The following is a 27,684-nucleotide window of genomic DNA, read 5'->3' as shown; positions in this document are numbered from 1 at the left end:
GTTTAAAGGAAAAAATGACTTAATATTGGCATATTCTTTCTCAAAACAAGGCAATATGTTTTGCTTGTCTAAAAAATGCTTCTTGATATAAGAAATTCTGGATATTTAGACCAGAAACAAGACAAAAAATCTAAGCAAGAAAAGCATTTTTTGCAGTGTGTGTACTTTTTTTTTTATGTACATGTATGTTTCTAATGCTCTGCCTTTAGTTAAACAAATACAACCAAACTGAATCATTTCGCCCATGTAAAATATTATAACTTAAAAGTTGTGATGTATTTAATGTATCTAATATGTATTTAACTAACTACAGTTCCTGTCAAATTTGTATATCTACAGTGTAAATATATAAAACATAGGCGCAGAAGGTAGTGCTGTCGCCTCACAGCAAGAAGGTCGCTGGTTCGAAACTCGACTCAGTTGGCGTTTCTGTGTGGAGTTTGCATGTTCTCCCTGCCTTCGCGTGGGTTTCCTCCGGGTGCTCCGGTTTCCCCCACAGTCCAAAGACATGCGGTACAGGTGAATTGGGTAGGCTAAATTGTCCGTAGTGTGTGTGTGAATGTGTGTGTGGATGTTTCCCAGAGATGGGTTGCGGCTGGAAGGGCATTCGCTGCGTAAAAACTTGCTGGATAAGTTGGCGGTTCATTCCGCTGTGACGCCCCTGGATTAATAAAGGGACTAAGCCGACAAGAAAATTAATGAATAAAAATAACATTTAAAAAAATTTTAATTCTGTTGTGAGAATTGCACCAAAGCCAATGGGGAAAAATAAATAAATATATATATAGTTGGATGAAAGCATTTGCAATTTGTTGGAAGGAATGAGAAACTGCTACTAGGATGTGCACAAATGACTAATTGTTTTGAGAAATGCATGAACTGTTGTGCAAATGTAAATAGTGTTGTGAGAAATGCACCAAAGCCTCTGAGAAAAACTGTGTTATTATTGGCAACACGGTGGCTCAGTGGTAAGCACTGTCGCCTTACAGCAAGAATGTCTTTGGTTCAAGTCTCGGCTGGGTCAGTTGGCATTTCTGTGTGGAGTTTTTATGTTGCAAATATATGCTGGATAAGTTGGCAGTTCATTCTGCTGTGGCAACCCCTGATGCATAAAGAGACAAAGGCGAAGGACTTTTCAAAGACTTTTTAATAGCCCAATACCCTAGCTTGTCTACAGTGTTAACCCTTACTGTAGTTTATGCAGTAAATAACTGTAAAATAGCCAGTGTTCTGCTGTAATAAAAGGAAACAGTATTTTACAGTAAAAGGAGCAGGATTTGTATGAAATTGTGTTGTGCAAAGAATAAATTACAGTCATTTACTTTATGTAGCCATTACAGGTAGTAACTGTGATAACAAATGGTAAATTACTGTTCAACCATTACTGTCTCATCTACTCTGATGCTTTTATTGTGCTATATATAGAACATTGCATTAACCTAATGCAAAAAACAATGATTTAGACATTGACACACACATACACAGGATGTCTGTCTTATTTTAAACACAAAATTGTGATAAAAAATGTAGAATATGTTGGCCCTTTATTGGAGTCAGGTGTTTGATTTGTTTACTTCTGAGTGCTCCATTCTCTGTTTAGCAGTTCAGATGCAGAGTCTGATGTTTTAAGTCGTAAATCTACAATGAGTAAGTAAAATGTGTTCAAATGTTTTTGAGGATTTGTAAATCTGTGTATTAAGTTATATTGTTGTTGTCTTGAACTGGCCACATTGTTAGCTAGTTATCCTCTCCTCATATAACGTCTTACATTACTTTCATTTAAGTATATTTATTCATTGGATATTGCCTATTTCCATAATGTACAGTCTTTTTGGAAAATAAGCAGATTGTATACACATAAAAAACAATAAATTCCAATCTCTTCAGTTTCCTAACGTGCACAGGAATCATCACAGGGATTCGCAAACCTCTACTCTCAGGTTGTGAATTTGTTGCTAAGTATTTCTCAGAGCCGTGTTTTCAACTGTGAATTTACAACAATAGAAATGTTTGTTTTCTTGAACATTTTAAGTAAAAAATAATAAGATTGGAGCCTTTGGATTCTCTGTGTTGCCGACTTTGTTTTGTTTTTTGTATTTATGATTATTTTAAACTTTTTTATTGAGAATTAATGTGTGTGCCTGTTTTTTTTTTTTTTTTTGACAAACCTGTTTCTAACCATATCTAGAGTAAGTACAGTTGAAGTCAGAATTATTAGACCCTTTTTGATTTTTTTAAAACTTTTTTAAATATTTCCCAATTGATGTTTAACAGAGCAATGAAATTTTCACAGTATGTTTGATAATATTTTTCTTCTGGTGAAAGTCTTAATTGTTTTATTTCGGCTTGAATAGAAGCAGTTTTTATTTAACAATTAATGGGACAAAATTATTAGCCCCTTTAAGCAATTTTTTTTTTCAATAGTCTACAGAACAAACCATTGTTATACAATAACTTGCCTAATTACCATAACCTGCCTAGTTAACCTAATTAACCTAGTTAAGCCTTTAAATGCCACTTTAAGCTGTATAGAAGTGTCTTGAAAAATATCTAGTCAAATATTATTTACTGTCATCATGGCAAAGATAAAATAAATCAGTTATTAAAGATGAGTTATTAAAACTATTATGATTAGAAATGTGCTAAAACAATCTTCCCTCTGTTGAACAGAAATTGGGGAAAAAAAATAAACAGAGGCGTTAAAAATTCAGGGGGGCTAATAATTCAGACTTCAACTGTATGTGTGTGTGTGTGTGTTCTTTTGATATGCTAACTTTTTAAGAATTATTTGAAACTTAAAAACTTAATTGTTTTTTTTTTTCTTTTGGTCTTTTTTGTTTTGTTTTTAACCTTATATTATTGTAACCTTGTATATCAGGAGTCAAGTAATGCCACATTAGAGCTTATTTAAAAAGTATTATACTATATATGAACGACAAACATTTAAAGGCGAAATTAAAAAATCTCTCTCTTAACAGCACTTCCATGCATTTTTTGCAGAGGCTCAATGAAGTTGACTGGAAAACATCAACTGAAGTAATTAAAAGTGTATTTTTAGAACAAAAGGTTTCTTAAATAAATGCATAAATCAGGTTATTTGTTTAGTTTTTTATTACTACAGGTTTGGAACAACATGAGGATCAGTGCTGAACGATTTTTTTTTTTTTGCTTTAGATGGAGTTTGTTAATTAGTTAATTTATATTGGAGCTTTTTATTGGATCTGTGATTGTGATAAATGTTGGCAGTTGCTTAAATGTTGTCAAACTCAGAGGGCTGCAGCCAGCAGAGTTTAGTTCCCACCCTGCTTCAACATTACCTGTAGACTTCAAATGAGCCTCAGTTAGTTTGATCAGGTGTGTTTAATTAGAGTTAATGCTGAACTGTGCAGACCTGTGGCCCTCTGCTATATGTCAGATGATATTTAAATGTCTGACACCTGTGCTATACACTGCATGTGTTGTTTATTAATTGAACCTTTTAGTTTAATTTAAATAGAAAATGTATTGACATCTGCAGATTTCTTTAATTTTGTTGTATATTTTCTGTTGTACATTCTCTGTTGTACGTTTTCTGTTGTATATTTGTTTGATGCCAAAACAATAAAATACATTTGTCTGAAGAATTGATATGCTTTCTAATTTAATAACTATTAAAAATACTGATCAATTTTAGTAACACTACAATAACTCTAAATGACATACTATTAATGTGTAGGCAGTATAATGCTGTGAGTTGTAACACTACAGTACAGTAAGTAGCTGTAAGCAGTTTCCAGTTAGTTACCGCTACTGCTCAATTACTGTAATTAACTGACAACACTGTTGCCAGTTACTCACTGTAACCAAACCATTACAGTGAGTAGCTGGCAATAGTGTTGCCAGTATTATACTTTAAAAAAGCCTGGTAAGGGCTAACAGTGTAGATATGCCAATTAATTAAGCCTTTAAATTGCACCTAAAGCTGAATGGAAATTAGTTATACAAATTTTTATGTTTGAAAATTTGCTAATATTATTTATATTAAGTGTGAATATTCTCTATGTTCTCTACATTCTCCACATCACTTGGAAAATATTTTAATAGCAATGGTATATTAACAGACAATTGTTTAGGCTGTTGTATATTTGCAATTTGGTTTCTAAAGATCACTAAGGCTGAATGTTTTTGTTAAACAGTTATAAGTTTTAATGTTAAATATTTGTATATTAAGCTTTAGCATGTTCAGTTTCAGTATCCCATGATCTTTCATAAATATTGATAGTTGGATATGAATGAGGATAATTTCTTGCTATGATTTTGTGTATAGTTGAAGTCAGAATTATTAACCCCCCTGAATTATTTGCCCCCTGTTTATGTTTTTCAACACATTTCTGAACATAATAGTTTGATTAACTCATTTCTAATAACTGATTTATTTTATCTTTGCCATAACGTCAGTAAACAATAGTTTACTAGATATTTTCAAGACACTTATATACAGCTTAAAGTGACATTTAAAGGATTATTAGTTTAACTAGGCTGGTTAGGTAATTAGGCAAGTTACAACAACGGTTTGTTCTGTAGACTATCAAAACAATTGCTTAAAGGGGCTAATAATTTTGACCTCAAAATGTTTTTTAAAAAATGTAAAAATGCTTTTATTCTAGCCGAAAAAAAACAAATAAGACTTTCTCCAGTAGAAAAAAAAATATTATCAGACATACTGTGAAGATTCCCTTTCGCTGTTAAACATGATTTGGGAAATATTAAAAAAGAAAATAAAATTTTGACTTCAACTGTATGAGATGGAATATATTTTACGATTTAATACCTTCTTTTGTTCTAATCAATAATCATTTTTTGTGTTTACTTTTCACAAATACTGCATGTTCCTGTAATTTCTTTGTTGAATCTGAACTATACATTGTAATATTTATAAACAATCATAAAAACAATCCAGTATTTTTTTTAACCATTTCAAAAGGATTCCGTAAAACACTTGCTTAATTAGGAAATGACCCCCGAGGGTATTGTTTTAGTTAATTTTGTTTCCATGGCAGATAAAAACTGTAATCACATGCTCGAGAAGTCATGTGAGAAGAGTAAAGGAAACGGCTTCAACTGTCCGCTTCCTAAAAGTGAACTTCGATGAGACTCTCCTGCCCTTTGACCAGCGAGACAACAAGGGAAATAGAGCTAATGAGGCATGGAAAACAAAAACACACCCTTTTATTGCCCAAATCACCCTCCTTCACACCTCTGAGTTTCCATTAGTGTGTGAAAGCATTTCCTACCTGCTGCTACAACATAACTTTGACTTAAATGCATAGAAATGAGCAACAGAGCCAGAAAACTTGTCTTCAAAAATGTATTTATCAATTTACACAAATATAAATACGATTGAGGTGATTCCAAAACTAATATATATATATAAAAATATCAAAGCCGTTAGGCAGTTTTACACATTCTCATAATATTAGCTACAGTGGAGTAGTGTGAAATCAATCCCTGAGAAGCAATCATTTCGTTTTTAGCATCTTTTGGGATCATTCGTATGTGCAAGTCCATGCGTTGAAACTGAAAGACCACTTTGTTGTAGTGAAAAATATGAATTTATCTGCTAATGTGATTTCAAATGTGTGTGGAAAACAAAAATCTTTTTGGTGATCTGCTATTTTTTTGTTATTGTTGTTATATGGCGCCAGATCAGTCTCAAAGATAATACATTTGCGAAAATAAAACTCAAACATGCACAGCACAATTCACATCCGCATTACTAAATCCAATACATAAATTCAAAGCACGGTTCATAAATACACAAATTCAATATGTCAATTCAAAACACAATTTGTGAATTTCTCAAGAAAAAAAATCATAAATATTTGCCCAAAAGAATTGGATGTGTACATTTATGAATTATGTTTTGAATTTATGAATTGTGCTTTGTGTATTTACAAATTGTGTTTTATGTATTTAGGAATTGTGTATCGTGTATTTACGAATTGTGTTTCGTGTATTTATGAATTGTTTTGTGTATTTACAAATTGTGTTTTGTGTATTTACAAGTTGTGATTTGTGTATTTATGAATTGTGTTTTGTGTATTTACAAATTGTGTTTTGTGTATTTACGAATTCTGTTTTAAGTATTTCTGAATAGTTTTTTGTGTATTTACGAATTGTGTTTTGTCTATTTAGGAATTCTGTTTTGTCCATTTACGAATTGTTTTGCGTATTTACAAATTGTGATTTGTGTATTTACAAATTGTGTTTTGTCTATTTACAAATTGTTTTGTGTATTTACGAATTGTGATTTGTGTATTTATGAATTGTGTTTTGTGTATTTACAAATTGTGTTTTGTGTCTTTATGAATTGTGATTTGTGTATTTACAAATTGTGTTTTGTCTATTTACGATTTCTGTTTTGTGTATTTACGAATTGTTTAGCATATTTACGAATTGTGATTTGTGTCTTTATGAATTGTGATTTGTGTATTTACAAATTGTGTTTTGTGTATTTATGAATTGTGTTTCGTGTATTTACAAATTGTGTTTTGTCTATTTACGAATTCTGTTTTGTGTATTTATCAATTGTTTTGCGTATTTACAAATTGTGATTTGTGAATTTACGAATTGTATTTTATGTATTTACAAATTGTGTTTTGTGTATTTATGAACTGTGTTTTGTCTATTTACGAAGTGTGTTTTGTGTATTCATGAATTGTGTTTTGTGAATTTACATATTGTGTTTTGTTTATTAATGAATTGTTTTGTGTATTTATGAATTGTTTTGTGTATTTACAAAGTGTGTTTTAAATTTACTAATTGGATCTGTACATTTATGAGTTGTGTTTTGGATTTACGAATTAAATTTTGTAAATGTAAATGGTCTATGAATTTTTATTTTGTAATTGTGTCATTTTTAAGACTGATCTGGCTCCATATTGTTTTGCATGAAAAGTTGACCTTGTGTGTTACAACAAACCACATTTCCTCATTAAATCGTATGTACAGTGTGATTGAAGATTTCATCCCCTCAGTTTGGTTAGTATGAAAGCTTCGGCTCAGAGTTCAGTCATCGTCTTAACATTTCCGCTAGTTTGTTCTGTCATCCATTAAGGCTTAAGGTGTAGTATATGAATCAGTATTGTTGATTTTCTGCAGTTTCCCGTCGGCTCTCTGTGATCACGGGTTACCCAGAAACACACAGGTCCAGCACTGCTGTTGCTAAGCTGCCGAGGAAGGTCTCACTCCAATGCGTCCGTTCACCAGGCCTGCAAAGGGCACTGCGGAGACAACAGATTGAGTTAGCATTACTGACACAGATTATAAGGAGAGAAAAGTGTAGAAAAAGGTGTAGAAATATCTCATATATTTTTAAGAACTGGTCAAGACAAAGTTTGCTGTTGGCCTGACTGGCAAATCTAATCATGTCTTATCATGGCTATAGCATGTATCAGAATGCTGCTAACATGTTTCTAGCATGTTTACCTATTCTGTAGCAATTGATTTAGCTAACATAATTTAGCATGGCACCAGCATATTTTACCACAAGTATGTTTCAACTTGTTTTAGTTGCTAGGATGTAGTAACAAATGGTTAACGTGTTGCTAATTTATCCAAATTACTATCTTGCTTTAGCAGGTTGTTGACATGTTTTTCATATGTTAGTAGCCTGTTCATTACTAAAATTTCCTTCATGCACATTTCTGTGTTAATAAGTTATAAGAAAGTTTCAAATTGTTTTAGCATAATGCTAACATATTTCCAATATGCTATACCTAGTTTTTAACATGATTTTTTCAGATGCTAACATTATGTCCTAGCATGCTTTATCTATGGTATGTTTTAAAACACTACTAGCATGTTTTAGCAAGTTGTTAATATGTTTCATGTTCCTGTCATGTCAATTAAGCTTACATGTTTTATTAATTTAGGGATGTTTTAGCAGATCTCTAGAATGTTTGACGTTAGCATTTTTGCTAACATGTTTATTATTTTTGACAGGTGGCCATGATATTTTAGCACATTGTTAATTGTTAATGTGCTGCCACATTGCTAATGGCTATCTAGTTTTACCAATTTGGTAGCATGTTTTTCACATAGTAGCATGTTCATAGCTAATATTCTGTTCATGCCATTGCTAACATTACTGGCCCATAGCCAAGTTAAAAACAAGTTAGAACATGTTATATGTTTATAGTAACATGTTTTAATTGAATTTTGGCTGTAAAGGCGCACCTACAGGTGTTTCAGGCGCAGGTCAGATTTTCAATAGTATCTGGATGCAGCCTTTATGATGCAAGCTGAGACAGCATCACTCAGCGATGCAATGTCAGACTCAATGCACTCAATGGAGTGAGTGACGTCACTGTGACAGGTAGGGTTAGGGGTGGGGTTGGCTGAGCGTATTAAAAAGCATTGGATGCAGCTCAGATTGCATCTGCACCGAGTCTGCAGCCAGACCACTCTTCAGATTTTCTCCTGGTCATAATTTATTTTGTTTAAATTAATTTTGACAGAAAAATTATTAGACCTGTCCAGTGTCATCTAGAATGCATCCCAGATCACCTTTTCAAGTGGTTTGAGCAATCGCATTCATATCCGATCAGAATAAAACCAATGAAGTGAACAATCAGCCTCAAAAACACAGACGTGACGGGATTAGCGGCTTTTGCTGTAAAGTGACATCTGACGGCTGAGGACTCCGCTTGCTATTAAAGCCTCCGTCAGACGAAAAAATAATGGCTAAAATAGTGAAATTGAGGTCATGTATAGGACAAGGTAATTAAATATACAGGACGTCCCGGCTAATGCGGCCAGTTAACCTAGAGCCTCATGGATAGGGACAAGTTTATATCTGTTAGGAAGTAAGTAAATTTAGCCTTACACTGTTTGGCTGTATTTTTGAACATATGTTCAATATTTTGCGATATGGATACCGCCGCCCACCTTTTCTGCCTTCTTGCTCTTTTCGATCCACAGCATTACTCGGTATGGATGTCGCATCAAATGTCGATTCAAATGTTACCACTCATTGGGTTTTGTCACATGACTCGCGTCACATTATTGTGGCTTTGAGGCTCTATGGGATTCGAATTACTGGCCAGAGTTATTTAAAATTACACTTTATTATGATATATATTGACTATAAATATATTATATTATTTTTATAATAAATATATTATTGAATATTAAATTACATTAAATTCCCCCACACCGGCTACAAGCATGATCTAAATATTAACATGTTTCAGCAAGTTAATTGTATGTTCTACCAAGATGCTAACATAATTTACCATGTCGTTAACATGCTTAAGAACACCTCTGGTATGTTTTACACCGTTTTATCACCATTAATTACCATTTAATACCATTAAATAAATTGATACGAGTCTGTTTTAGCAAGTTATTAATGCGTTTTAACATGTTACTAGCATGTTAATTATGGGAAACATTTTTAGTAAGTTACATTTTTTGTAGTTCCTAACATGATTTACTAAATTAGGCATGTTTAAGAACATCTAAAATATTTAGGCATATCATTCTGCTAACAAGGTTATTATTTTTAACACGCTGCTATGCTATTTTTGTTAACATGCTTTAGCAAATTACTATCATGTTTTAGCAAGCTGTTAGCATGTTTTATCAATTCGGGGATGTTTATAACATGAATACATATATTATATAGCTATAATAATAAATATAATATGATAGCAAATAGCAGTTTTCTATCAAACACCATAATATTGTTTTTGTTATGTTTAAAACAAAAGTGGAAGCAAATGACACACATTCAGATTCATGAAAGCTTGGAATAAATTAAGATTGATAAAGATTTTAAAGAATCTGTGTGTTAAACAACTGTTAGGATCTGTCTGATTTATTTGTAGGGAATAACTGGATAATTGTGAGCTTTACCCCTCTACTTTTTTTAAAATCTACCTAATTTAAAGTCTGTAAGATTGGCATAACCTGTGATGTAGCATAGTACTGCAAGTACTGTATTACAATGGCAGATGAGTGTCTTCTGAGCCTAAGTTTTCTTTTTTTCTCAAATTATTGCATATTCAAATTACAAACTTTGGGGCATGAGGGGGGTGGTGGGAGGTATGACAGTCATATAAAGATGAAAGGTGGGTGAGGGAGGGGCTGTTAAACAAATACAAAGATGAAGAGGAGGTGGGGTCTCCATTTCTAGGACATTAAATAACTGCACTGTTTAACATTTGCACGTTTAAAATTTTTGCATTCACTGCACCACATTAAACTGTTTAGTTATTGAACTGTACATACCCACTGCATATGGGCATTTGTAATTATGTACACACCCACTATACATATACACTTGTAATCATGCTTATTTATCTGCATACTACTGATTATTAATAGCAACCTGTACATATATTCAAATATTGTAACATATACACTTGTAATCATGTTTATCTATCCCTGTACATATGTTCATATATTGTAACATATACACTTGTAATCATGTTTATCTATCCCTGTACATATGTTCATATATTGTAACATATACACTTGTAATCATGTTTATCTATCCCTGTACATATGTTCATATATTGTAACATATACACTTGTAATCATGTTTATCTATCCCTGTACATATGTTCATATATTGTAACATATACACTTGTAATCATGTTTATCTATCCCTGTACATATGTTCATATATTGTAACATATGCACTTGTAATCATGTTTATCTATCCCTGTACATATGTTCATATATTGTAACATATACACTTGTAATCATGTTTATCTATCCCTGTACATATGTTCATATATTGTAACATATACACTTGTAATCATGTTTATCTATCCCTGTACATATGTTCATATATTGTAACATATACACTTGTAATCATGTTCATCTATCCCTGTACATATGTTCATATATTGTAACATATACACTTGTAATCATGTTTATCTATCCCTGTACATATGTTCATATATTGTAACATATACACTTGTAATCATGTTTATCTATCCCTGTACATATGTTCATATATTGTAACATATACACTTGTAATCATGTTTATCTATCCCTGTACATATGTTCATATATTGTAACATATACACTTGTAATCATGTTTATCTATCCCTGTACATATGTTCATATATTGTAACATATACACTTGTAATCATGTTTATCTATCCCTGTACATATGTTCATATATTGTAACATACACTTGTAATCATGTTTATCTATCCCTGTACATATGTTCATATATTGTTACATATACACTTGTAATCATGTTTATCTATCTGCACACTACTGATTATTAATAGCAACCTGCACATATATTCATATATTGTAAATCTGCTCATAGCTTATCCAACCTGTATATAATGTTCATAGTACATCCATCTGTAAATATCACCATAGTTTTCTATAACTGCACTTTATAACTAATTCCTGTATCCTGCACTTGCTGCTATTGCACTGCTGGTTAGACCTAAACTGCATTTCGTTGCATTGTACTTGTACATGTGTAATGACAATAAAGTTGAATCTAATCTAATCTAAAAAATTATATCTCATTTGTGGCCATGAAGGAGCCACATTGAATATGCAGGAGACTTTTGAAACATCTTGAAGCTTCTACATACTTGGGATGATTGTATTGAAAATTGTTTCTTGCTTGCATTTGGAGTGCTGATACATGGATTCTTAAACACTGATTGGCCATTGTGTTTAGTCAGAGTTAGTATATGGGTTACAGACGCATAAGCGTTTGTCCCCTTTCTTTCCTGCTTTGCTCCATTATGCTCACTTCCCTACCTTTTGCTCATTCGAGTTTTTTTATTGAGGTGAATGAGGGAGGTTTCATGACTCTATAGGTTAAACATAATAAGGAGTATAGGAGACTGTCTGACCTGCTTGCTGGAGCCCAGATGTGTGATGGTGCTGGAGTCCATTGTGGAGTACCGAGACGGATGGGAAAACTGGCCAGCTTCTTGTTTGGGGGAGTACACTAAAAGAAGACAAGGTGCAATGTGAGTTTTGATATTCAGAAACTGATATATTTTGCATTGACGAGCACAGAAACATTTGTCTTTACTGTGTGACTGTGCGAAGGGCTGCTGGGAGATATGAGCTGTGGTGAGCTGTGTGAGGCTGGAGCTCTGAGGAAACTGCATCGGCTGCAGAGTCGTGAGTCCAGACACGCTGTTGATGACGGGAACACTCTGAGACTGAGGTGACGTCAGACCTGCAACAACACAAAACACAGCCACTGTCACAATTCCCAATTTACATCGCACAATTCTGAGAATAGATCTCACAGTTCTGATTTTACAAGACACAATTATAAACTTACGCACAGCAACTCTCATATCGCAATTCACAGCTAATGGTCTTGTTTAAAGCTTGCAAGTCTAAGTTTACATCTCAAAATGCATTTTCATTCTGTTAAAAATACATTTCAGTTTCAATATCTCAAAATTCTAATCTTTTAAATCTAATTTTACATCTTACACTCAAATTTTTCAAACTATTTATTAAAAGTAAAGAAAAGTAAAGTAAAGTAAAGAGTAAACAGCCAAATTCCTAAGTTTTTTAAGGGACAACTTATTTGTTTTACGTTCAATTGACTTAAATTTATAAAAATAATTGAGTTCAAATTAATCGATTTGCACAAATTGTGCACAACTTTGTTGAATGAACTGTGTGTACACTGTAAAAAATGCTGGGTTCCACACAATCGATGTGTGTTGGGACAACATGAATGAATTAAGTTAACCTGGTTTTTAAAAATTTAAGTGGATTGAACATAAAACAATTAAGTTTTCTCCAAAAACAACTCAAGAATTGTGTTGTTCCAGCTCATTTTAATTAAGCAGTTTGAGCAAACAACAAATGTAATTTCTTAGAGTGTACATATTACATTACAAAAATGTTTGTATTTTACATTACGTGTGCTATATTAAGATGTTTGTTTTTTTTTACACTTCACAATTTAACAATACAGCTCACAACTCGAGTTTAAATATTTTATGAGTTTATAACTATTTTAATATTTTTAGTTTAATTTTAACTTAAAATATCATTATTTTGAAGTTTATTCATTTATTAATTTTCCTTCAACTTAGTCCCTTTATTCATCAGGGTTCGAAACAGCTGAATGAATTGGCAACTTATCCAGCATATGTTTTACACAGCGGATGCCCTTCCAGCTGCAACCCAGTACTGGGAAACTCCCATACACACTCATTCACACACATACACTTCAGCCAATTTAGTTTTTTCAATATTCTATTCAATTCTATAGCGCATGACTTTGGACTCTGGGGGAAACTGGGGCACCCGGAGGAAAACCACTTCAACACGGAGACAACATGCAAACTCCACACAGAAAAGCCAGGATTTGAACCAGAGACCTTCTTGCTGTGAGGCGACAGTGCAAACCATTGAGCCACCATGCCATCAGTAAAATAATTTTACAGAAAAAAAAGTTTTTTGTTTTTTTTTACCTGTATTTTATCTTACATTTTCAGAAATATAGAGGTAGAAAAACTGTCACTAAGATAATATCCTTTAAAAAAAAAGTACTATTTTGTGCTTAAAGGTTACATTTTTGTGATTAAAAATATCTATATCAGTGCCTTAAAGTTATATTTTAGTACCTAGCATATTTTAGTGACCTATATTGTACCCTAAATGTTTATGATAGCACCTCAAAAAACAACAATGTACTTTTGACAGTGTTCCGGCGTTGTTGTTGCTGTTGTTGTCGCTGCGCTCGCACGTACTGAAGAGCGTTGTTGTCGCGCACGCATACTGAAGAGCGAGAGGGAGAGTGTGTCGCAGGGGCACTTTTGATCATTTTGGAAGGGCACTTTCTATCCAAGACTAAAAAGGGCATGTGCACTGCACAGGTTGAGCCCTATGTGTGCACATGCCTGCGCCCCATTAGCATCAATCAGTAGACTTTACTTAAAATAAGTGAGTAAACCTGTTACCTTTAATTTTTATTGTTTATTATCAAATCATCATTTGGATGATTATAAAAATGAAGTTTAATCAACTCAACAGTTCCAGGTTACAATTATTTACTCACTTTTTAAAAATAAAGTCAAGTTGTTGCTTTTAAGCAATGGGTTAACTCACTTTTTTAAAGTAAATTAGAGTTTTTCTTATTTGCTTTGATGCAGCCGTCAACTGAAACTCCACATTTTCAAAACAGTAAACACACAGGCCTAAACAGCGGCACTCATGGTCAAAATGAAACATTTTGCTCGAAAAAAGCACATTCCATAGGATATGAGCTCGTTCAATTAATCATTACACAACGGACAACAGAATAAAAAATACAGAACTCAGTGTTAATCAGTGCACCATTGCTTGTCATTGTAGCCTATTGCCAATGGCATTTGTCGTCTTTCTATTTGGGCTGTCAAATTTGCTTTTTTGCAAAGAATTTGATCCAGAATAAGAAATGTGTAATTACAGTTTTTCTCGATTGCTTGGATGCAGTTGTCAACTGAAACTCCACATTTTCAAAACAGTTAACACACAGGCCTAAACAGCGGCACTCATGGTCAAAATGACACATTTTGCTTGCAAAAGGCACTTATTGTGCACTGTTAACCCTTACTGTAGATTATGCAGTAAATAACTGTAAAATAGCCAGTGTTTTGCTGTATTAAAAGGAAACAGTATTTTACTGTAAAAGGAGCAGGATTTGTATGAAATTTTGTAGTGCAAAGAATAAATTACAGTAATTTACTTTATGTACCCATTACAGATAGTTACTGTGATAATAAATGGTAAATTACTGCTCAACCATTATTACCCCATGTACTGCTTTATGTTGCTATATATATATATATATATATATATATATATATATATATATATATATATATATATATATATATATATATATACTGTTCAGTTTTGGTATGTGTATGGTCAGTATTGAGGAGAAAGTGAGACAATGCATTGATGATAAGCTAAATTTCTCTGCAGCCATCTCTGTGTTTTCTTTGGTTCCTTTTATGTTTTTAACATTGAGTATCAGGAGTCAACCAATGTCAATGTCACAGAGCTAATTAAAAGGTAAAGATATCGACGAGATGCATTTAAAGGCAAAAATATTCACACAGAGCAACCAAATTATCACAATCATTTTTATAACTTTGTTTACTATTCTATAATTAATTTAATTTGCCTAGTTTAGCCAATAGTTAAGCTTTTAAATTGCACTTTAAGCTGAATATTAGCATTTTGCTAATTAACTAGTAAAAATGTGTTATTTAAAAAATATGTTAAACAGCACGTACAAACATTTTCGCAGAGACTCAATGAATTTGTTTGGAAAACTTCAAATGAAGTAGGTAAAAATGGCATTAACAGTATAGTATAAAGACTTTCCTAAGTAAATGTATTAATCAGGTTATTTGTTTTTTATTATTATTATTACTACAGGTTTGGAACAACATGAGGATCAGAATATTTATTTATTTTTTATTTTTTTGCTTTGGATGACGTTTGTATATTGTTTGTATATTATTGTTTTTATTCAATGATATGTGCATGATTGTGATAAATGTAGGCAATTCCTTTGAAAATATGCTGTGTACCAAGGATGTCAAACTCCTGGAGGGCCGCAGCCCAGCAGAATTTAGTTCCAGCCCTTCTTCAACACACTACCTTTAGATTTAGTTTGATCAGGTGTGTTTAATTAGTATAACTGCACTGTTACTCTGTAGATTGTGCAGTAAATAACTGCAAAATAGCCAGTGTTTTGCTGTAATAAAAGAAAACATTTATTATTTATTAACACATTATTTTACTGTTAAAGGAGTAGACTTTGTATGAAATTGTGTAGTGCAAAGAATTAATTCCAATAAATTCTCTGATGGTTTATGTTGCTATTTATATAGACATGCATTTTAAAGGCAGAAAATAATGATTTAGGCATCACCATACACTCCCACAGACTGTCTGTCTTATTCTAAACACAAAGGTGTTAGAAATAGTTTTCAGAAAATGCTGGCCCTTTAAGGGAGCCAGGTGTTTGATTTGTTTACTGCTGAGTGTGCTCTATTCTCTGTCCATCAATTCAGATGTAGAGTCTGATGTTTTAGGCTTTAAATAAGAATCTATAATGAGTAAGTAAAATGTGTTCAAATGTTTTTGAGGGTTTCTAAAATAAGGCTGTGTTTTAAGTTATATTGTTGTTATCTTGAACTGTGTACTTGAAAGCTACATTGTTAGCTAGTTAGCCTCTCCTCATATAACTTCTTACATTACTTTTGTTTAAGTATTTATTGGATATTGCATACTGCCATAATGTACAGATGCTAACAGTTGTATGTATCTTTCTGGCAACTAAGCCAAAATTAAATTCCATCATCTCAGTAAGGGAACATGTGCACATCATCACAGGGAATCACAAAAACATGATACACATAGCCATCCACTCACAAAAGCTCCACTGTCAGGTCCCAGGTTGTGAGTTTGTTGCTAAGTATTTTTCAGAGCAGTGTTTCCACCTATGAATTTATATTAGAAACAATAATAAAGTTTGTTGTCATGAGATAATTATAACAATAAAAGATTGGATCCTTTGGTTTTTCGGTGTTGCCAACTTTATTTTTTATAATTACTTACTAAAATTTTTATTGAGATTTAACACAGTTTTTAATTATTTAAAACTTTAAACTTTAAAATAATTATGTTGGGTTTTTTGCTGTTCATTTGCTGAACTACCTTCCTGCAGATTTTAGTTGCTATTCATTTCAAACACACCTAAACCAATTAATTAGGACCTGAACACCACTTGATAATTACAGGCAGGTGTGTTTGATATGGGTAGCAACTGAAATCTGCAGGAAGGTAGATATCCAGGAACAGGATTGAGCACCACTGCTGTATACCATGGGGGTCAAACTCCAAGTTCCTGGAGAACTGCAGGGCAGCAGAGTTTAGTACCCACCCTGCTTCAACATTACCTGTAGATTTCTAACAAGCCTTAATTAGTTTGATCAGGTGTGTTTAATTAGAGTTACAGCTTAAAGTCCCGGTCACACTGCACTTTTCTTCCTATAGACTTCCATTCATACGCATGTGAGTACTGCAGACCTGGAATGATAGCTCATGCGACAAATTTCATAATTCGCAGCATTGGAAAGTTCAAGTTTGGAGAACGATGACATGCGAAATCACATCATGTGATTGCTTGATACCAATCAAAGATCAGAACATGACCTCTCTGGCTTGCTTTTTCAATCTCTAATTATTTTGTTTTATTCCACTACTCGCTTTGTTTAATTCCACTTCGCAGTGCAGTATGACAGAATTTTGCTTGCTCAAATGTTAGTGTGACTGCAGCCTTACTGTGCAGACCTGTAATATGCAAGACAATATTTATATCTGCTGATTTCTTAATTTTGTTATACTTTTTCTGTTATTTATTTGTTTGGTGCCAAAACAATAAAATAAATTTGTCTGAAAAAATGTTATGCCTTCTCTTTTTAAATAACAGCTAAGAATACTGATTAATTTTAGTAACACTACAATAACTATATATGACATGCTATTAATGTGTATGCAGTATAATGCTGTGATTTGTAACACTACAATACAGTAATTAACTGTACACAGTTTCCAGTTAGTTACCACTGCTGCTCTATTACAGTAATTAACTGGCAACACTGTTGCCAGCTACTCCCTGTATCGGTTCAGTTACAGTAAATAACTGGCAACACTGTTGCCAGCCACTCACTGTAATGGTTCAGTTACAGTAAATAACTGGCAACACTGTTGCCAGCCACTCACTGTAATGGTTCAGTTACAGTAATTAACTGGCAACACTGTTGCCAGTTACTTACTGTAACCAAACTTTTACAGTGAGTGGCTGGCAACAGTGTTGCCAGTGTTCTACTGTAAAAAACCCTGGTAAGGTCTAACAGTGTGTCAAAACATTTAACATATGCAACAAAAGCTAGTTTCACCTTCAAACTACACAACTTGCAAACAAGTATATGAGCTCTTTCAATTAATCATTACACAATGGACAACAAAATACAAAATACAGAACTCAAAATGCACCACCATTGCTTGCCATTGTAGCTTATAGCCAATGCCATTTGTTGTCTCTATTTGGGCTGTCAAATTCGCCTTTTTGCAAAGAATTGGATCAAGAATAAGATGTGCTTTGATTGAATATATATATTGAATTCATGACATTTTTCAAACTGTGGCTGAAAACTGAAATACTGTATATAAAAAAAAACAGACAAAAGTAATAAAATACTGTAAATATTAGAGAAAACACATGTAAACTAATATACTACAGTATAGGACATAGCCATATTGACCTCCTCCATCAATGCTGGCACAGAACAACACAGCCCTTCCATCGTTTTTATAAGGTTTGCAGACTGATTGCTAATTGAAGATTTGTGTGAAGGAGTGTCAAACCGGTGCTTCAGTGATTTCATACTGATGTTGGTAGTTTTTAATAGTTAGGAATAGATGGTTTCTGTTTGGTTACCAAAACTAAAACAATGGAGTTTGGACTGCTTGAATGACATCTGTGTTAACTGTTTGGAAAAATGGTGGGGAAAATGTGTCATCCCAATGAGAAAGGGTTTACACATTTGCAAGACCTGTCTTCTGCTCTGCTGGGATAGTGATAATGAAAATGAAGTGGAACCTAGTTTCTTTAACCAGGTCAAAGCAAACAAGAAAAACTGTAATATAAATAATAATTAAAAAAAACAGACAAAAGTAATAAAATACTGTAAATATTACAGAAAACACATGTAAAACAAATTACAGTCAAATCTATTGGGGGTATAGGAAATAGCCACTATTGACCTCCTCCATCCATGCTGGCACACAACAACACAGACCTTCCACCGTTTTTAATGTTTGCAGACTGCTAATCGAAGATTTGTGTGAAGGAGTGTCAAACCGGTGCTTCGGTGAATTCATACTGATCTTGATAGTGTCTAATGGTTAGGAATAGATGGTTTCTGTTTGGTTACCATAGCTAAAACAATGGAGTTTGGACTGCTTGAATGACATCCGTGTTAACTGTTTTGAAAAATGGTGGGGAAAATGTGTCAACCCAATGAGAAAGGGTTTACACATTTGCAAGACTTGTCTTTTGCTCTGCTGGGATAGTGATAATGAAAATGAAGTGAAACCTAGTTTCTTTACCAGGTCAAAGCAAACAAGAAAAACTGTAACTAATTGCTTTTTACACATTTCTATCTAATTACATTGTAATTCTCAGTTTTCATTATGCAGTTTTGATTTTATACATTGCAGTTTTGAGTTTATATAGTGCTACTTATTTACAGGTTGCTGTTCTAAGCTTATTATAACATTTTATTGGTGTTTTTACTGGGTTGTTATACATCACAATTCTGAATTTATAAATTATAATTCTCAGTTTACATCACTTCTGAGTTTAAATCAGTTTATATTTCAGTATTGCCTCAATATTTATGATTTTACAAATGCGAGATTTTACATTCTTTCCATTTTGATTTTATTTCAAAATCTTTTTTTTTTTTAAATCTTACAAATTCTGACTTGTCTCTTATTTTAACCTCTACGAAAGAGTTTATAACTAAAAAGAGAGAGACAGATATCCAGTTCTAATGCAAAATAAAGTCTGAATGGAGTTTGGACTGCTTGAATGACATCCGTGTTAACTGTTTTGAAAAATGGTGGGGAAAATGTGTCATCCCAATGAGAAAGGGTTTACACATTTGCAAGACTTGTCTTCTGCTCTGCTGGGATAGTGATAATGAAAACGGAAAGTGGAACCTAGTTTCTTTACCAGGTCAAAGCAAACAAGAAAAACTGTAACTAATTGCTTTTTACACATTTCTATCTAATTACATTGTAATTCTCAATTTTCATTATGCAGTTTTGATTTTATACATTGCAGTTTTGAGTTTATACAGTGCTACTCTGAATTTACAGGTTGCTGTTCTAAGCTTATTATAACATTTTATTGGTGTTTTTATTGGGTTGTTATACATCACAATTCTGAATTTATAAATTATAATTCTCAGTTTACATCACTTCTGAGTTTAAATCAGTTTATATTTCAGTATTGCCTCAATATTTATTATTTTACAAATGCAAGATTTTACTTTCTTTCCATTTTGATTTTATTTCAAAATCTGAGTTTAAATCTTACAAATTCCGACTTGTCTCTTATTTAAACCTCAACGAAAGAGTTTATAACTAAAAAGAGAGACAGATATCCAGTACTAATGCAAAATAAAGTCTGAATGGTGAAGTAAGTTTCCCTGATGACATGAAGATGGAGGAAATGAAATGGTGACACACTCACTTTGAGCAGCGAGACTCATAATGAGACTCTGTGCTTGCTGGTGATGATGATGATGATGATGATGAGACGACTGAGACAGACTGTGAATGTTGGTCAGAGTGCTCACAGGAGGCAGAACTCCACCAGAGACTGAGATCTACACACACACACACAAGCACACACAATGTAAATATAAAACATAAAAGGCACGCAAACCTTTTTCAAGTAAGGGCATGGTTCCTTTCCTCTAGTGAAATATGTCATTTTCGCAGTGTGAGAGCGCACTAACATAACATAACAAATGTTTATTGGCGGAGGGCAATTCACACCAGCCATAAAAGTGAATAAAGGAAGGGTTATGGTGTTTAACACACTGCCTGCACTTGCTAGATCAATGCTCTCTTTGACCCAGTTGAGTCGGTTTTCAAATAAAGGCGACTTTATCAATCATGTCTGTAAAACGTACATTGATCTTTGCGACTACATGCTATTTCGGGTCAGAAGAGGAGTTAGTCGACCTGTGCTTGCCAAAGCGTAAACATCATGTTAATCGAAACAGTTTTCAACTCTGAGTTTTGGAAAAGCACTTATACATTATATCCTCATGACTTTGGCTTGTTGTATTTAGGTATTTGAACACATTTTCACCAGCTGTCTCTCTAATTTAATATGGTGCTGGCAAATACATATACGTGACGTTTCACAAACTAATTTCGAGAGGAGCATCTGATATGATTGATCGTGGCTGGTTTCTCAACTGTAATCATTAGTAAGCTAATCGGATTATTTCAAACTCACTGTAAGTAGCCCACTTAACCTTATCTTTGTTTTTTAAAGAATCCACCCAAGCTTTTCTCCTTTACCAGCGGGAGCTTTCGAGAACTACCTGATCTTATACCCCCTTACATGCTCATTGACCAGACTGGAGCCCTGGGCTCAATTATCTCCAAGCTCAGGGTTCTCTTCTGGGACAGCATGCCAAACCTGCCATTGTTATCAAGCAGTTATCAAGTGTTTTCCAAAACTGACTGGTTAAAAAAAAGATCCTACCTGTCTTAGTAGTCATAATTTGGTTGCGGAGTCGGTAGCTAGTTAGTTACGTAGTTTGGTAGGTAGTTTTTGGATATTTTGATCCGTTTCTCTGTGATTATAAATTTTAAACAAAACATTTTTACATTTTATTGAACAGTTATATCTATTAATATAAGAGTTTGGTCATCTAACATATTTAGAAAAAGAAAGAAAATACATTTAAGTTTACATGAGGTGTTGCAAAAAAATGACAAAGTACAAAATTTTAACTAAATGTGATATTTTTTATTCTCTCTCTCTTTACTGTTTTATTTTTCCTTTTTGTTAAAAATATACTACATTAAACTACATTCACTGGGGTGTATTATTGCAACGTGATCTTATCCTTTGGTTAAATTATTCCAGTTTTGCGTGCAGAATTCTGCAGATTTCCGCAGATTTCTAGCCTTTCACTGAGTCTATTTATTTAGATGATTTATTTACAATACAGTTTGTAAAGTAACATTTTCTGCCTTTTAGTGGATTTATTATATGAGAGACTTGCTTTGTTTACTAAAAAAGTTGGGTCTAATTGGATTTGCATTGTAAACTTTAAATACAGGTTTAAAAGGTATTCCTTTTTATTTCATATGGTAAGGTTTTAGTTATGATACTCCCAAAATAATTCTACATGAATCCGCAGATCTTTCAAACAATTCTGCGCAGAAATAGCAAAAAATGTCTGCAGATTCCATCTGGCCCTACTAATAGACTAGTATATAAACAAATATCTTATTGTATAGCATCCTATGGAAACTATTAATTTAAAAGAGAGATCAGTGAGGGATGTACTCATTTATGCTGGCCATTGTATATATAAGAAGTTTTTGATTTACCATTTTGGCATCCGTCGATAACAAGCCATGGCAGTGGTCCAGACCTCCCGGAGAAACCTGCTGCAATACTGACGGATGACTGATGGTGGTGGAGGAAGTGACCTCACTGGCTGCTTGTTGACTGTACCTGAGCTCTGCGTGGAAAAACATAAGGAATAAATTACTTTTTCTACCCTACAAGCATCAGTATGATTTTTAGATGCAATTAAAGACGTCTATTCTGCTCATTAAGCAGAAAGCATTTATTATCTATACATCAAAAGCTGTAAGATTGTGAAATATAACTGTTTTCTTATTGAATGTAGTTTACAATGTATTTTATTCATGCAAATTAATCACAGCATTGTAAATCCAGTCTTTAGTCTCACATAATACTTCAGAAATCATTGTAATATGATGATCTGCTGTTCGAGACACTTTTCTTATAATCATTAGTGTTGAAAACTGTTGAGCTACTTTATCTTCTTGTGAAAACTGTGATAGTACCATTCAAAAATGCCATTAAAAAAAGTACTTTTATTAATCCAGAACGCATTATTTGTTCAAGAGTGAAAGTAAAATGAAAAAGTACATTTATAATGTATGAAAATCACTTTTCATGAACGCTATTATTTAAAAAAAAAAATCAAAGAATCCTAAAATCTAAAGGAACTCTCCACATTTTTAGGAAAAAGCTAATGGTCTGGAAGGGGGCATTTTTAGATTAGCTTAGCATAGATAATTGAATCGAATTAGACCATTAGCATCTAGATTTGATAATTTAATCATTTAAGCTTGACTGTTCTGTAGTTACATTGTAAAGACTGGTAGAAAATGAAAATTTAGGAACTACATTCTCATTGTGGGTCTAATGATCAAATTCGATTCAATGATCTGTGCTAAGCTAAGCTAAAATTCAAAGGCTGCTTCCGAAACCACATATTTCCATGCTATATAGTATGCTAAAATCAGTATGCGAGTCGAGTAGTATGTCCGAATTCATAGAATTCGAAAATTGGTATGCGAGAAGTACCCGGATGATTTACTACTTCCGGTGAGATTCTACAGTGCGCATCCCATGCATGCTGCGCTATCCCATGATGCCCCACGAGTGAATTCATGAATGGGAGTAAAGCGACACAATTGACGCAGGTTGGTCCATGACAAAATGGCTGATGTAGTACGTCCGAATTTCATTCATACTTTTCACATTTATCATGTATAGAACGTACTTTTCTAACAGCCGAGTAGTACGTTTAAATTCAAATGCAGTACCTACTGAGTAGTAGGCGGTTTCGGACGCAGCCCATGTCCCTTTAAAACAAGTCATTTCACTCAGCAGCCATTTTTGAAATGCCTCTCAAGCAGTATGCAAGGGCATTCTGTTTGAATGGGGAATATCAAATTCTCCGAAACTGCATGGCAAGTTTGCGATTACATTTCATATTAGGAATCACAACTAAAATTAAACAACAACTGAGTCTTTAGTTTTGTTTCTAAACGTTTCAACCACACAAAATTTGCAGAACCTCATGGCTGGTCCTAGCCTCTCTCCCAGAAAATTGTCAATCTATAGAGATCACAGATTGGCTCCTGTACTAGAAGGCAGAGCTTCATTCGCCATATTGACTGTTACACTTTTCCCCATTCAAAACTATACGAGTGACACGTCTTGTGTTTTCTATAATCTTTGTAAAAGTGCTCCCGCCAGACCCGGAGATTGGCTGAATGGATTTAAAAATGGTAAATCTCTACCATTTAACTCTAGGAGTTGTAAAATAAGCCTATTTAAAAAAAAAAAAAAAGGTGGGGTGTTCCTTCAATATTGGTCTCCACTAAACTAACACAATGTGAAGTTTGTTGTCTGGTCACACTGAACATTTAAAAAACGGCTAGCCGCACACACTGACCTGATTCCGTCTATCTTCATTTGACCTTGTTTCACAGCCATAAACGCAACTAAAATGATAAGAACCTGCAGTCCAAACACCGAAGCAACCTTTACAATGGCGTCTGTTCTTTAAATGCATTCTCATAAACATACCTCAAATCCGATTACACTAAAATGTTGTGCCTTTTCTTTCTCCAACAAACAAATACAATCAAAGATCTGCTTTTGAGCAGTTGGAGGTCAGTGACTGTAGCTGAACACACAGCTTGAGCAAACACACGGCTCTCTGACTCACGCTCTTGACGTAATATTAATCCATCGGCAAACATTCAAAGGAATTCGGCCCGTTTCACAGCCTGACAGTTTACAGCTTTTTAACACAGCAGGCTGCTTTTGTCATTGACAGAAGTTAAGCTAAAGCATTATGATTTTATCATAGGATCATTTTAAGCCACCTCTGCTTGATCCTTCTGTTTTAAATACACTTTCCCAGTGAAACGCTGTTAACCTTCTGATGGAGAAAATGCGCATACCTTTCCAGACACAAAGCATGAACCTTGACTTGACCCTGGTTTGACCCTAAAGATTGTAGGAAGCCATTTTATGTGCTTTTATCTGACATGCGTCTGTGGGTGTGGAGGTGTGTTTTGTTCAAACACCAATAGGATGGAGGAATTACAATGAAATACACACTCAAACACTTCTAGTAAATCTGCGACCTTGTTTACACCTGGTATTCACACTCATAACAGTTGAATATGGCTGTAAACCAGAGTTATTATCATTGACTAGACCAAAACTATTACATCTTTGTCAATTGAAACAAAGCTGAAATAAACAATATCAGATACAGACAAAATAAATATCTTATAAAGAAAATAAATAATTGAAGATGGTGCTGATATAGCACAAGCAGACAACTCTTTCTTGATGTAAAATCACAAGTTTAAAGAACATGACATTCCCCTGCTCATTTCGTTTAACATATTTTCCTTTTTCTCTCTCTCTTAAATTTTTATTTTAAATTTAATTTAACTTGATGTTTTTTTTTGGTTTTTAATATTTATTTTTTATTTTATTGTAATTTTTTATTTTACTTAAAACACTATGCTGCCAACCTCAACTTTCGGTGCTGACCTGTTTATATGCTTAATTTGTAAAATAAAGGCACATTATATTTTGTTTATGCACATGATATACTTGTTGCACAATAAGTGTGTTAAAGTGTGTTTTTTTTATCTATTTTGTAATGTTATATATTTACATTTTTTCTATATGTACTGTTATTTTCTCTTTTACTTTTGTTTTTTAAGTGTCCCAAAAATCTGATAATTAAATCTTATAAAAAATATTTGAAAATGATTTCTTTTTCTATAGATTTCAGATTTATACAAGCTAAACATGTCATAACTTTGGTATGGAAAAATACCTGTTCTTGCACAATGGATAAAGGAAATGTCTGATAATCCTGCTTTTGAAAAATTAACATACGTAATCAGGGGTAAAGCAGAGACTTTTTAAAAAGCGTGGCCTCCTTTTGGTCGCTTTATAAATGGATAGATAAAAATTAGATGTCGTTGGAAAGATGGCTATAATTTAAAATTCCATGTAATAATGTTTTTTTTTTTATTTGTAGTGTTTTTTCATAGTTTTGTTTTTTATTCTATTTTACAATTTATTTTAAATGCCAGTTTTGTTTAACAAATGTACATTCTGAAATAAATAATAATAATAAATAACATAAAAGTTAATATTCTGTAATGTTGTTTTGTGGGTTTTGTAATATGAATAAAATCAACAAAAAAAGAAAAAAAAAAGAAAACGGTTACTTTTGTCTTGGTAGGTTTAAGCTATTATTTAAATTAGATTAATAGTAAAAAAGTGACGCAGTGGTGCAGTAGGTAGTGCTTTCACCTCACAGCAAGAAGGTTGCTGGTTCGAGCCTTGCCTTGTTTGCAAGTTTGCATGTTCTCCCCGCTTTAGCGTGGGTTTCCTCCGGGTGTTCCGGTTTCCCCCACAGTCCAAAGACATGTGGTACAGGTGAATTGGGTAGGCTAAATTGTCCGTAGTGTATGAGTGTGAATGGATGTTTCCCAGAGATGGGTTGCAGCTGGAAGGGCATCCGCTGCATAAAACATATGCTGGAAAAGTTGGCGGTTCATTCCGCTGTGGTGATCCCAAATTAAAAAGGCTAAGCCGAAAAGAAAATGAATAAATGAATGAATGAATGAATGAATGAATAATAGTAAAAAAAAAATCATTTTTGTTTGTTTCTGTATATTAGAATGCGTCCTAAACAAAAGATTTTTAGCTGGGCAAAAATAATGACTATCCTATATTTAATGTCATTGAGTGTAACAATGGTTGCACCAAAATATTTTCAGGCTTATTTAAAAAATTAAAAATTATTTATTTTATTAAAAAAAATTTGATCACTTGTTAAAAGACTTATCAATGAAATCGTATACTTTGCTGCCATTCTTCAAACCACTAGGTTTTACCCATTTGCCACCAAAATGTTTTTAATCATTAAAAATATAGTAAAATTTAGATGATCATTAATTGTTTTATATATTTATATATAACGATGTTTTCTTAATTTTTACCTAAACGCTTTACAATGGGTGACAATGGGACATTATTCACCACCACCTACCAGCAAATAACCTATAGTCCATAGATCAGTGCTCTTACAATGAGGATTATTTCATAAAAAAAACCTCAAAAGCACTTGAAAATGTCGTGGAGGGAAAAACATTATTTTTACATGGTTTCACATGACATGCTTTGTGTTTCGTTCATGGTTTTTGCATGAAAAATATATATATGCTTATTTAAAACCTTGTTTGCTCATTTGATTTTAATGAGGCATCTTGTCTTTGACCATAAAATAAAATAAAAATTAAAACTTTAATATAAGGCTATGGCACCCTATTCATTCATTCCTTCATTCATTTTCCTTCGGCTTAGTCCCTTTATTCGTCAGGGGTTGCCACAACGAAATGAATCACCAATTTATCCAGCATATGTCTACGCAGCGGATGCCCTTCCAGCTGCAACCCATTACTGGTAAACATCCATACACACTCATTCACACACATACTGTACACTACGGCAAATTTAGTTTATTCAATTCACATATACAACATGTCTTTGGGCTGTGTTTGAAACTGGAGCACCCAAAGGAAACCCACGCAAACACTGGGAGAACATGCAAACTCCACACAAATGCCAACTGAGCCAGCCGGGACTCGAACAAGCAACCTTCTTCTTGTGAGGCGACAGCGCAAGATGTAAACAGAGTCTGTGATTCTGCCTTTATTACATATCTGAAAGTCTTACTTGATTCAGAGCTGTGATGGTGGCTGAGTGATGCTGTGTGGGACAGCAGAGGGTTCATGTGAGGTGTGTACGTGTCCATTGCCAGCTTCTGTCTGAAAGCTTCTTCTTTACGCCGGTTGGCAAACCAGTTGTACACACGAACCTCCGTGACCAGGTTAGATCCAAGCCCATGAGCTTTAGAGGGCGACACTCCTCTCTGCACACACTCTGCCCTGAACACAACAAACAACAGAATGAATTGAAGGAGTTAAAAAACACATTTT

At 33.5% G+C, this 27,684-nt stretch overlaps 1 protein-coding gene and 1 long non-coding RNA gene across 2 annotated transcripts in view; one reads left to right on the top strand and one right to left on the bottom strand.

Moving 5' to 3' along the window:
- LOC147838945 (uncharacterized) overlaps window positions 1-27,684 on the top strand; it is a 1,276,407-nt gene that overhangs the window by 525,876 nt on the left and 722,847 nt on the right. The window lies entirely within an intron of this gene.
- hnf1bb (HNF1 homeobox Bb) overlaps window positions 5,334-27,684 on the bottom strand; it is a 29,317-nt gene continuing 6,966 nt past the window's right edge. The window contains 6 exon segments of the mRNA NM_194372.3: window positions 5,334-7,262; window positions 11,877-11,974; window positions 12,062-12,211; window positions 20,324-20,459; window positions 22,210-22,343; window positions 27,422-27,633. Of these exon segments, the coding sequence (NP_919353.1) occupies window positions 7,242-7,262; window positions 11,877-11,974; window positions 12,062-12,211; window positions 20,324-20,459; window positions 22,210-22,343; window positions 27,422-27,633 (751 nt within the window). The 3' untranslated portion in view covers window positions 5,334-7,241.

This window comes from Danio rerio, chromosome 21, assembly GCF_052040795.2.
Source record: "Danio rerio strain M-AB ecotype USA chromosome 21, GRCz13ab, whole genome shotgun sequence".
NCBI lineage: Eukaryota > Metazoa > Chordata > Actinopteri > Cypriniformes > Danionidae > Danio > Danio rerio.
This window is presented reverse-complemented; position numbering and strand designations above follow the sequence as displayed.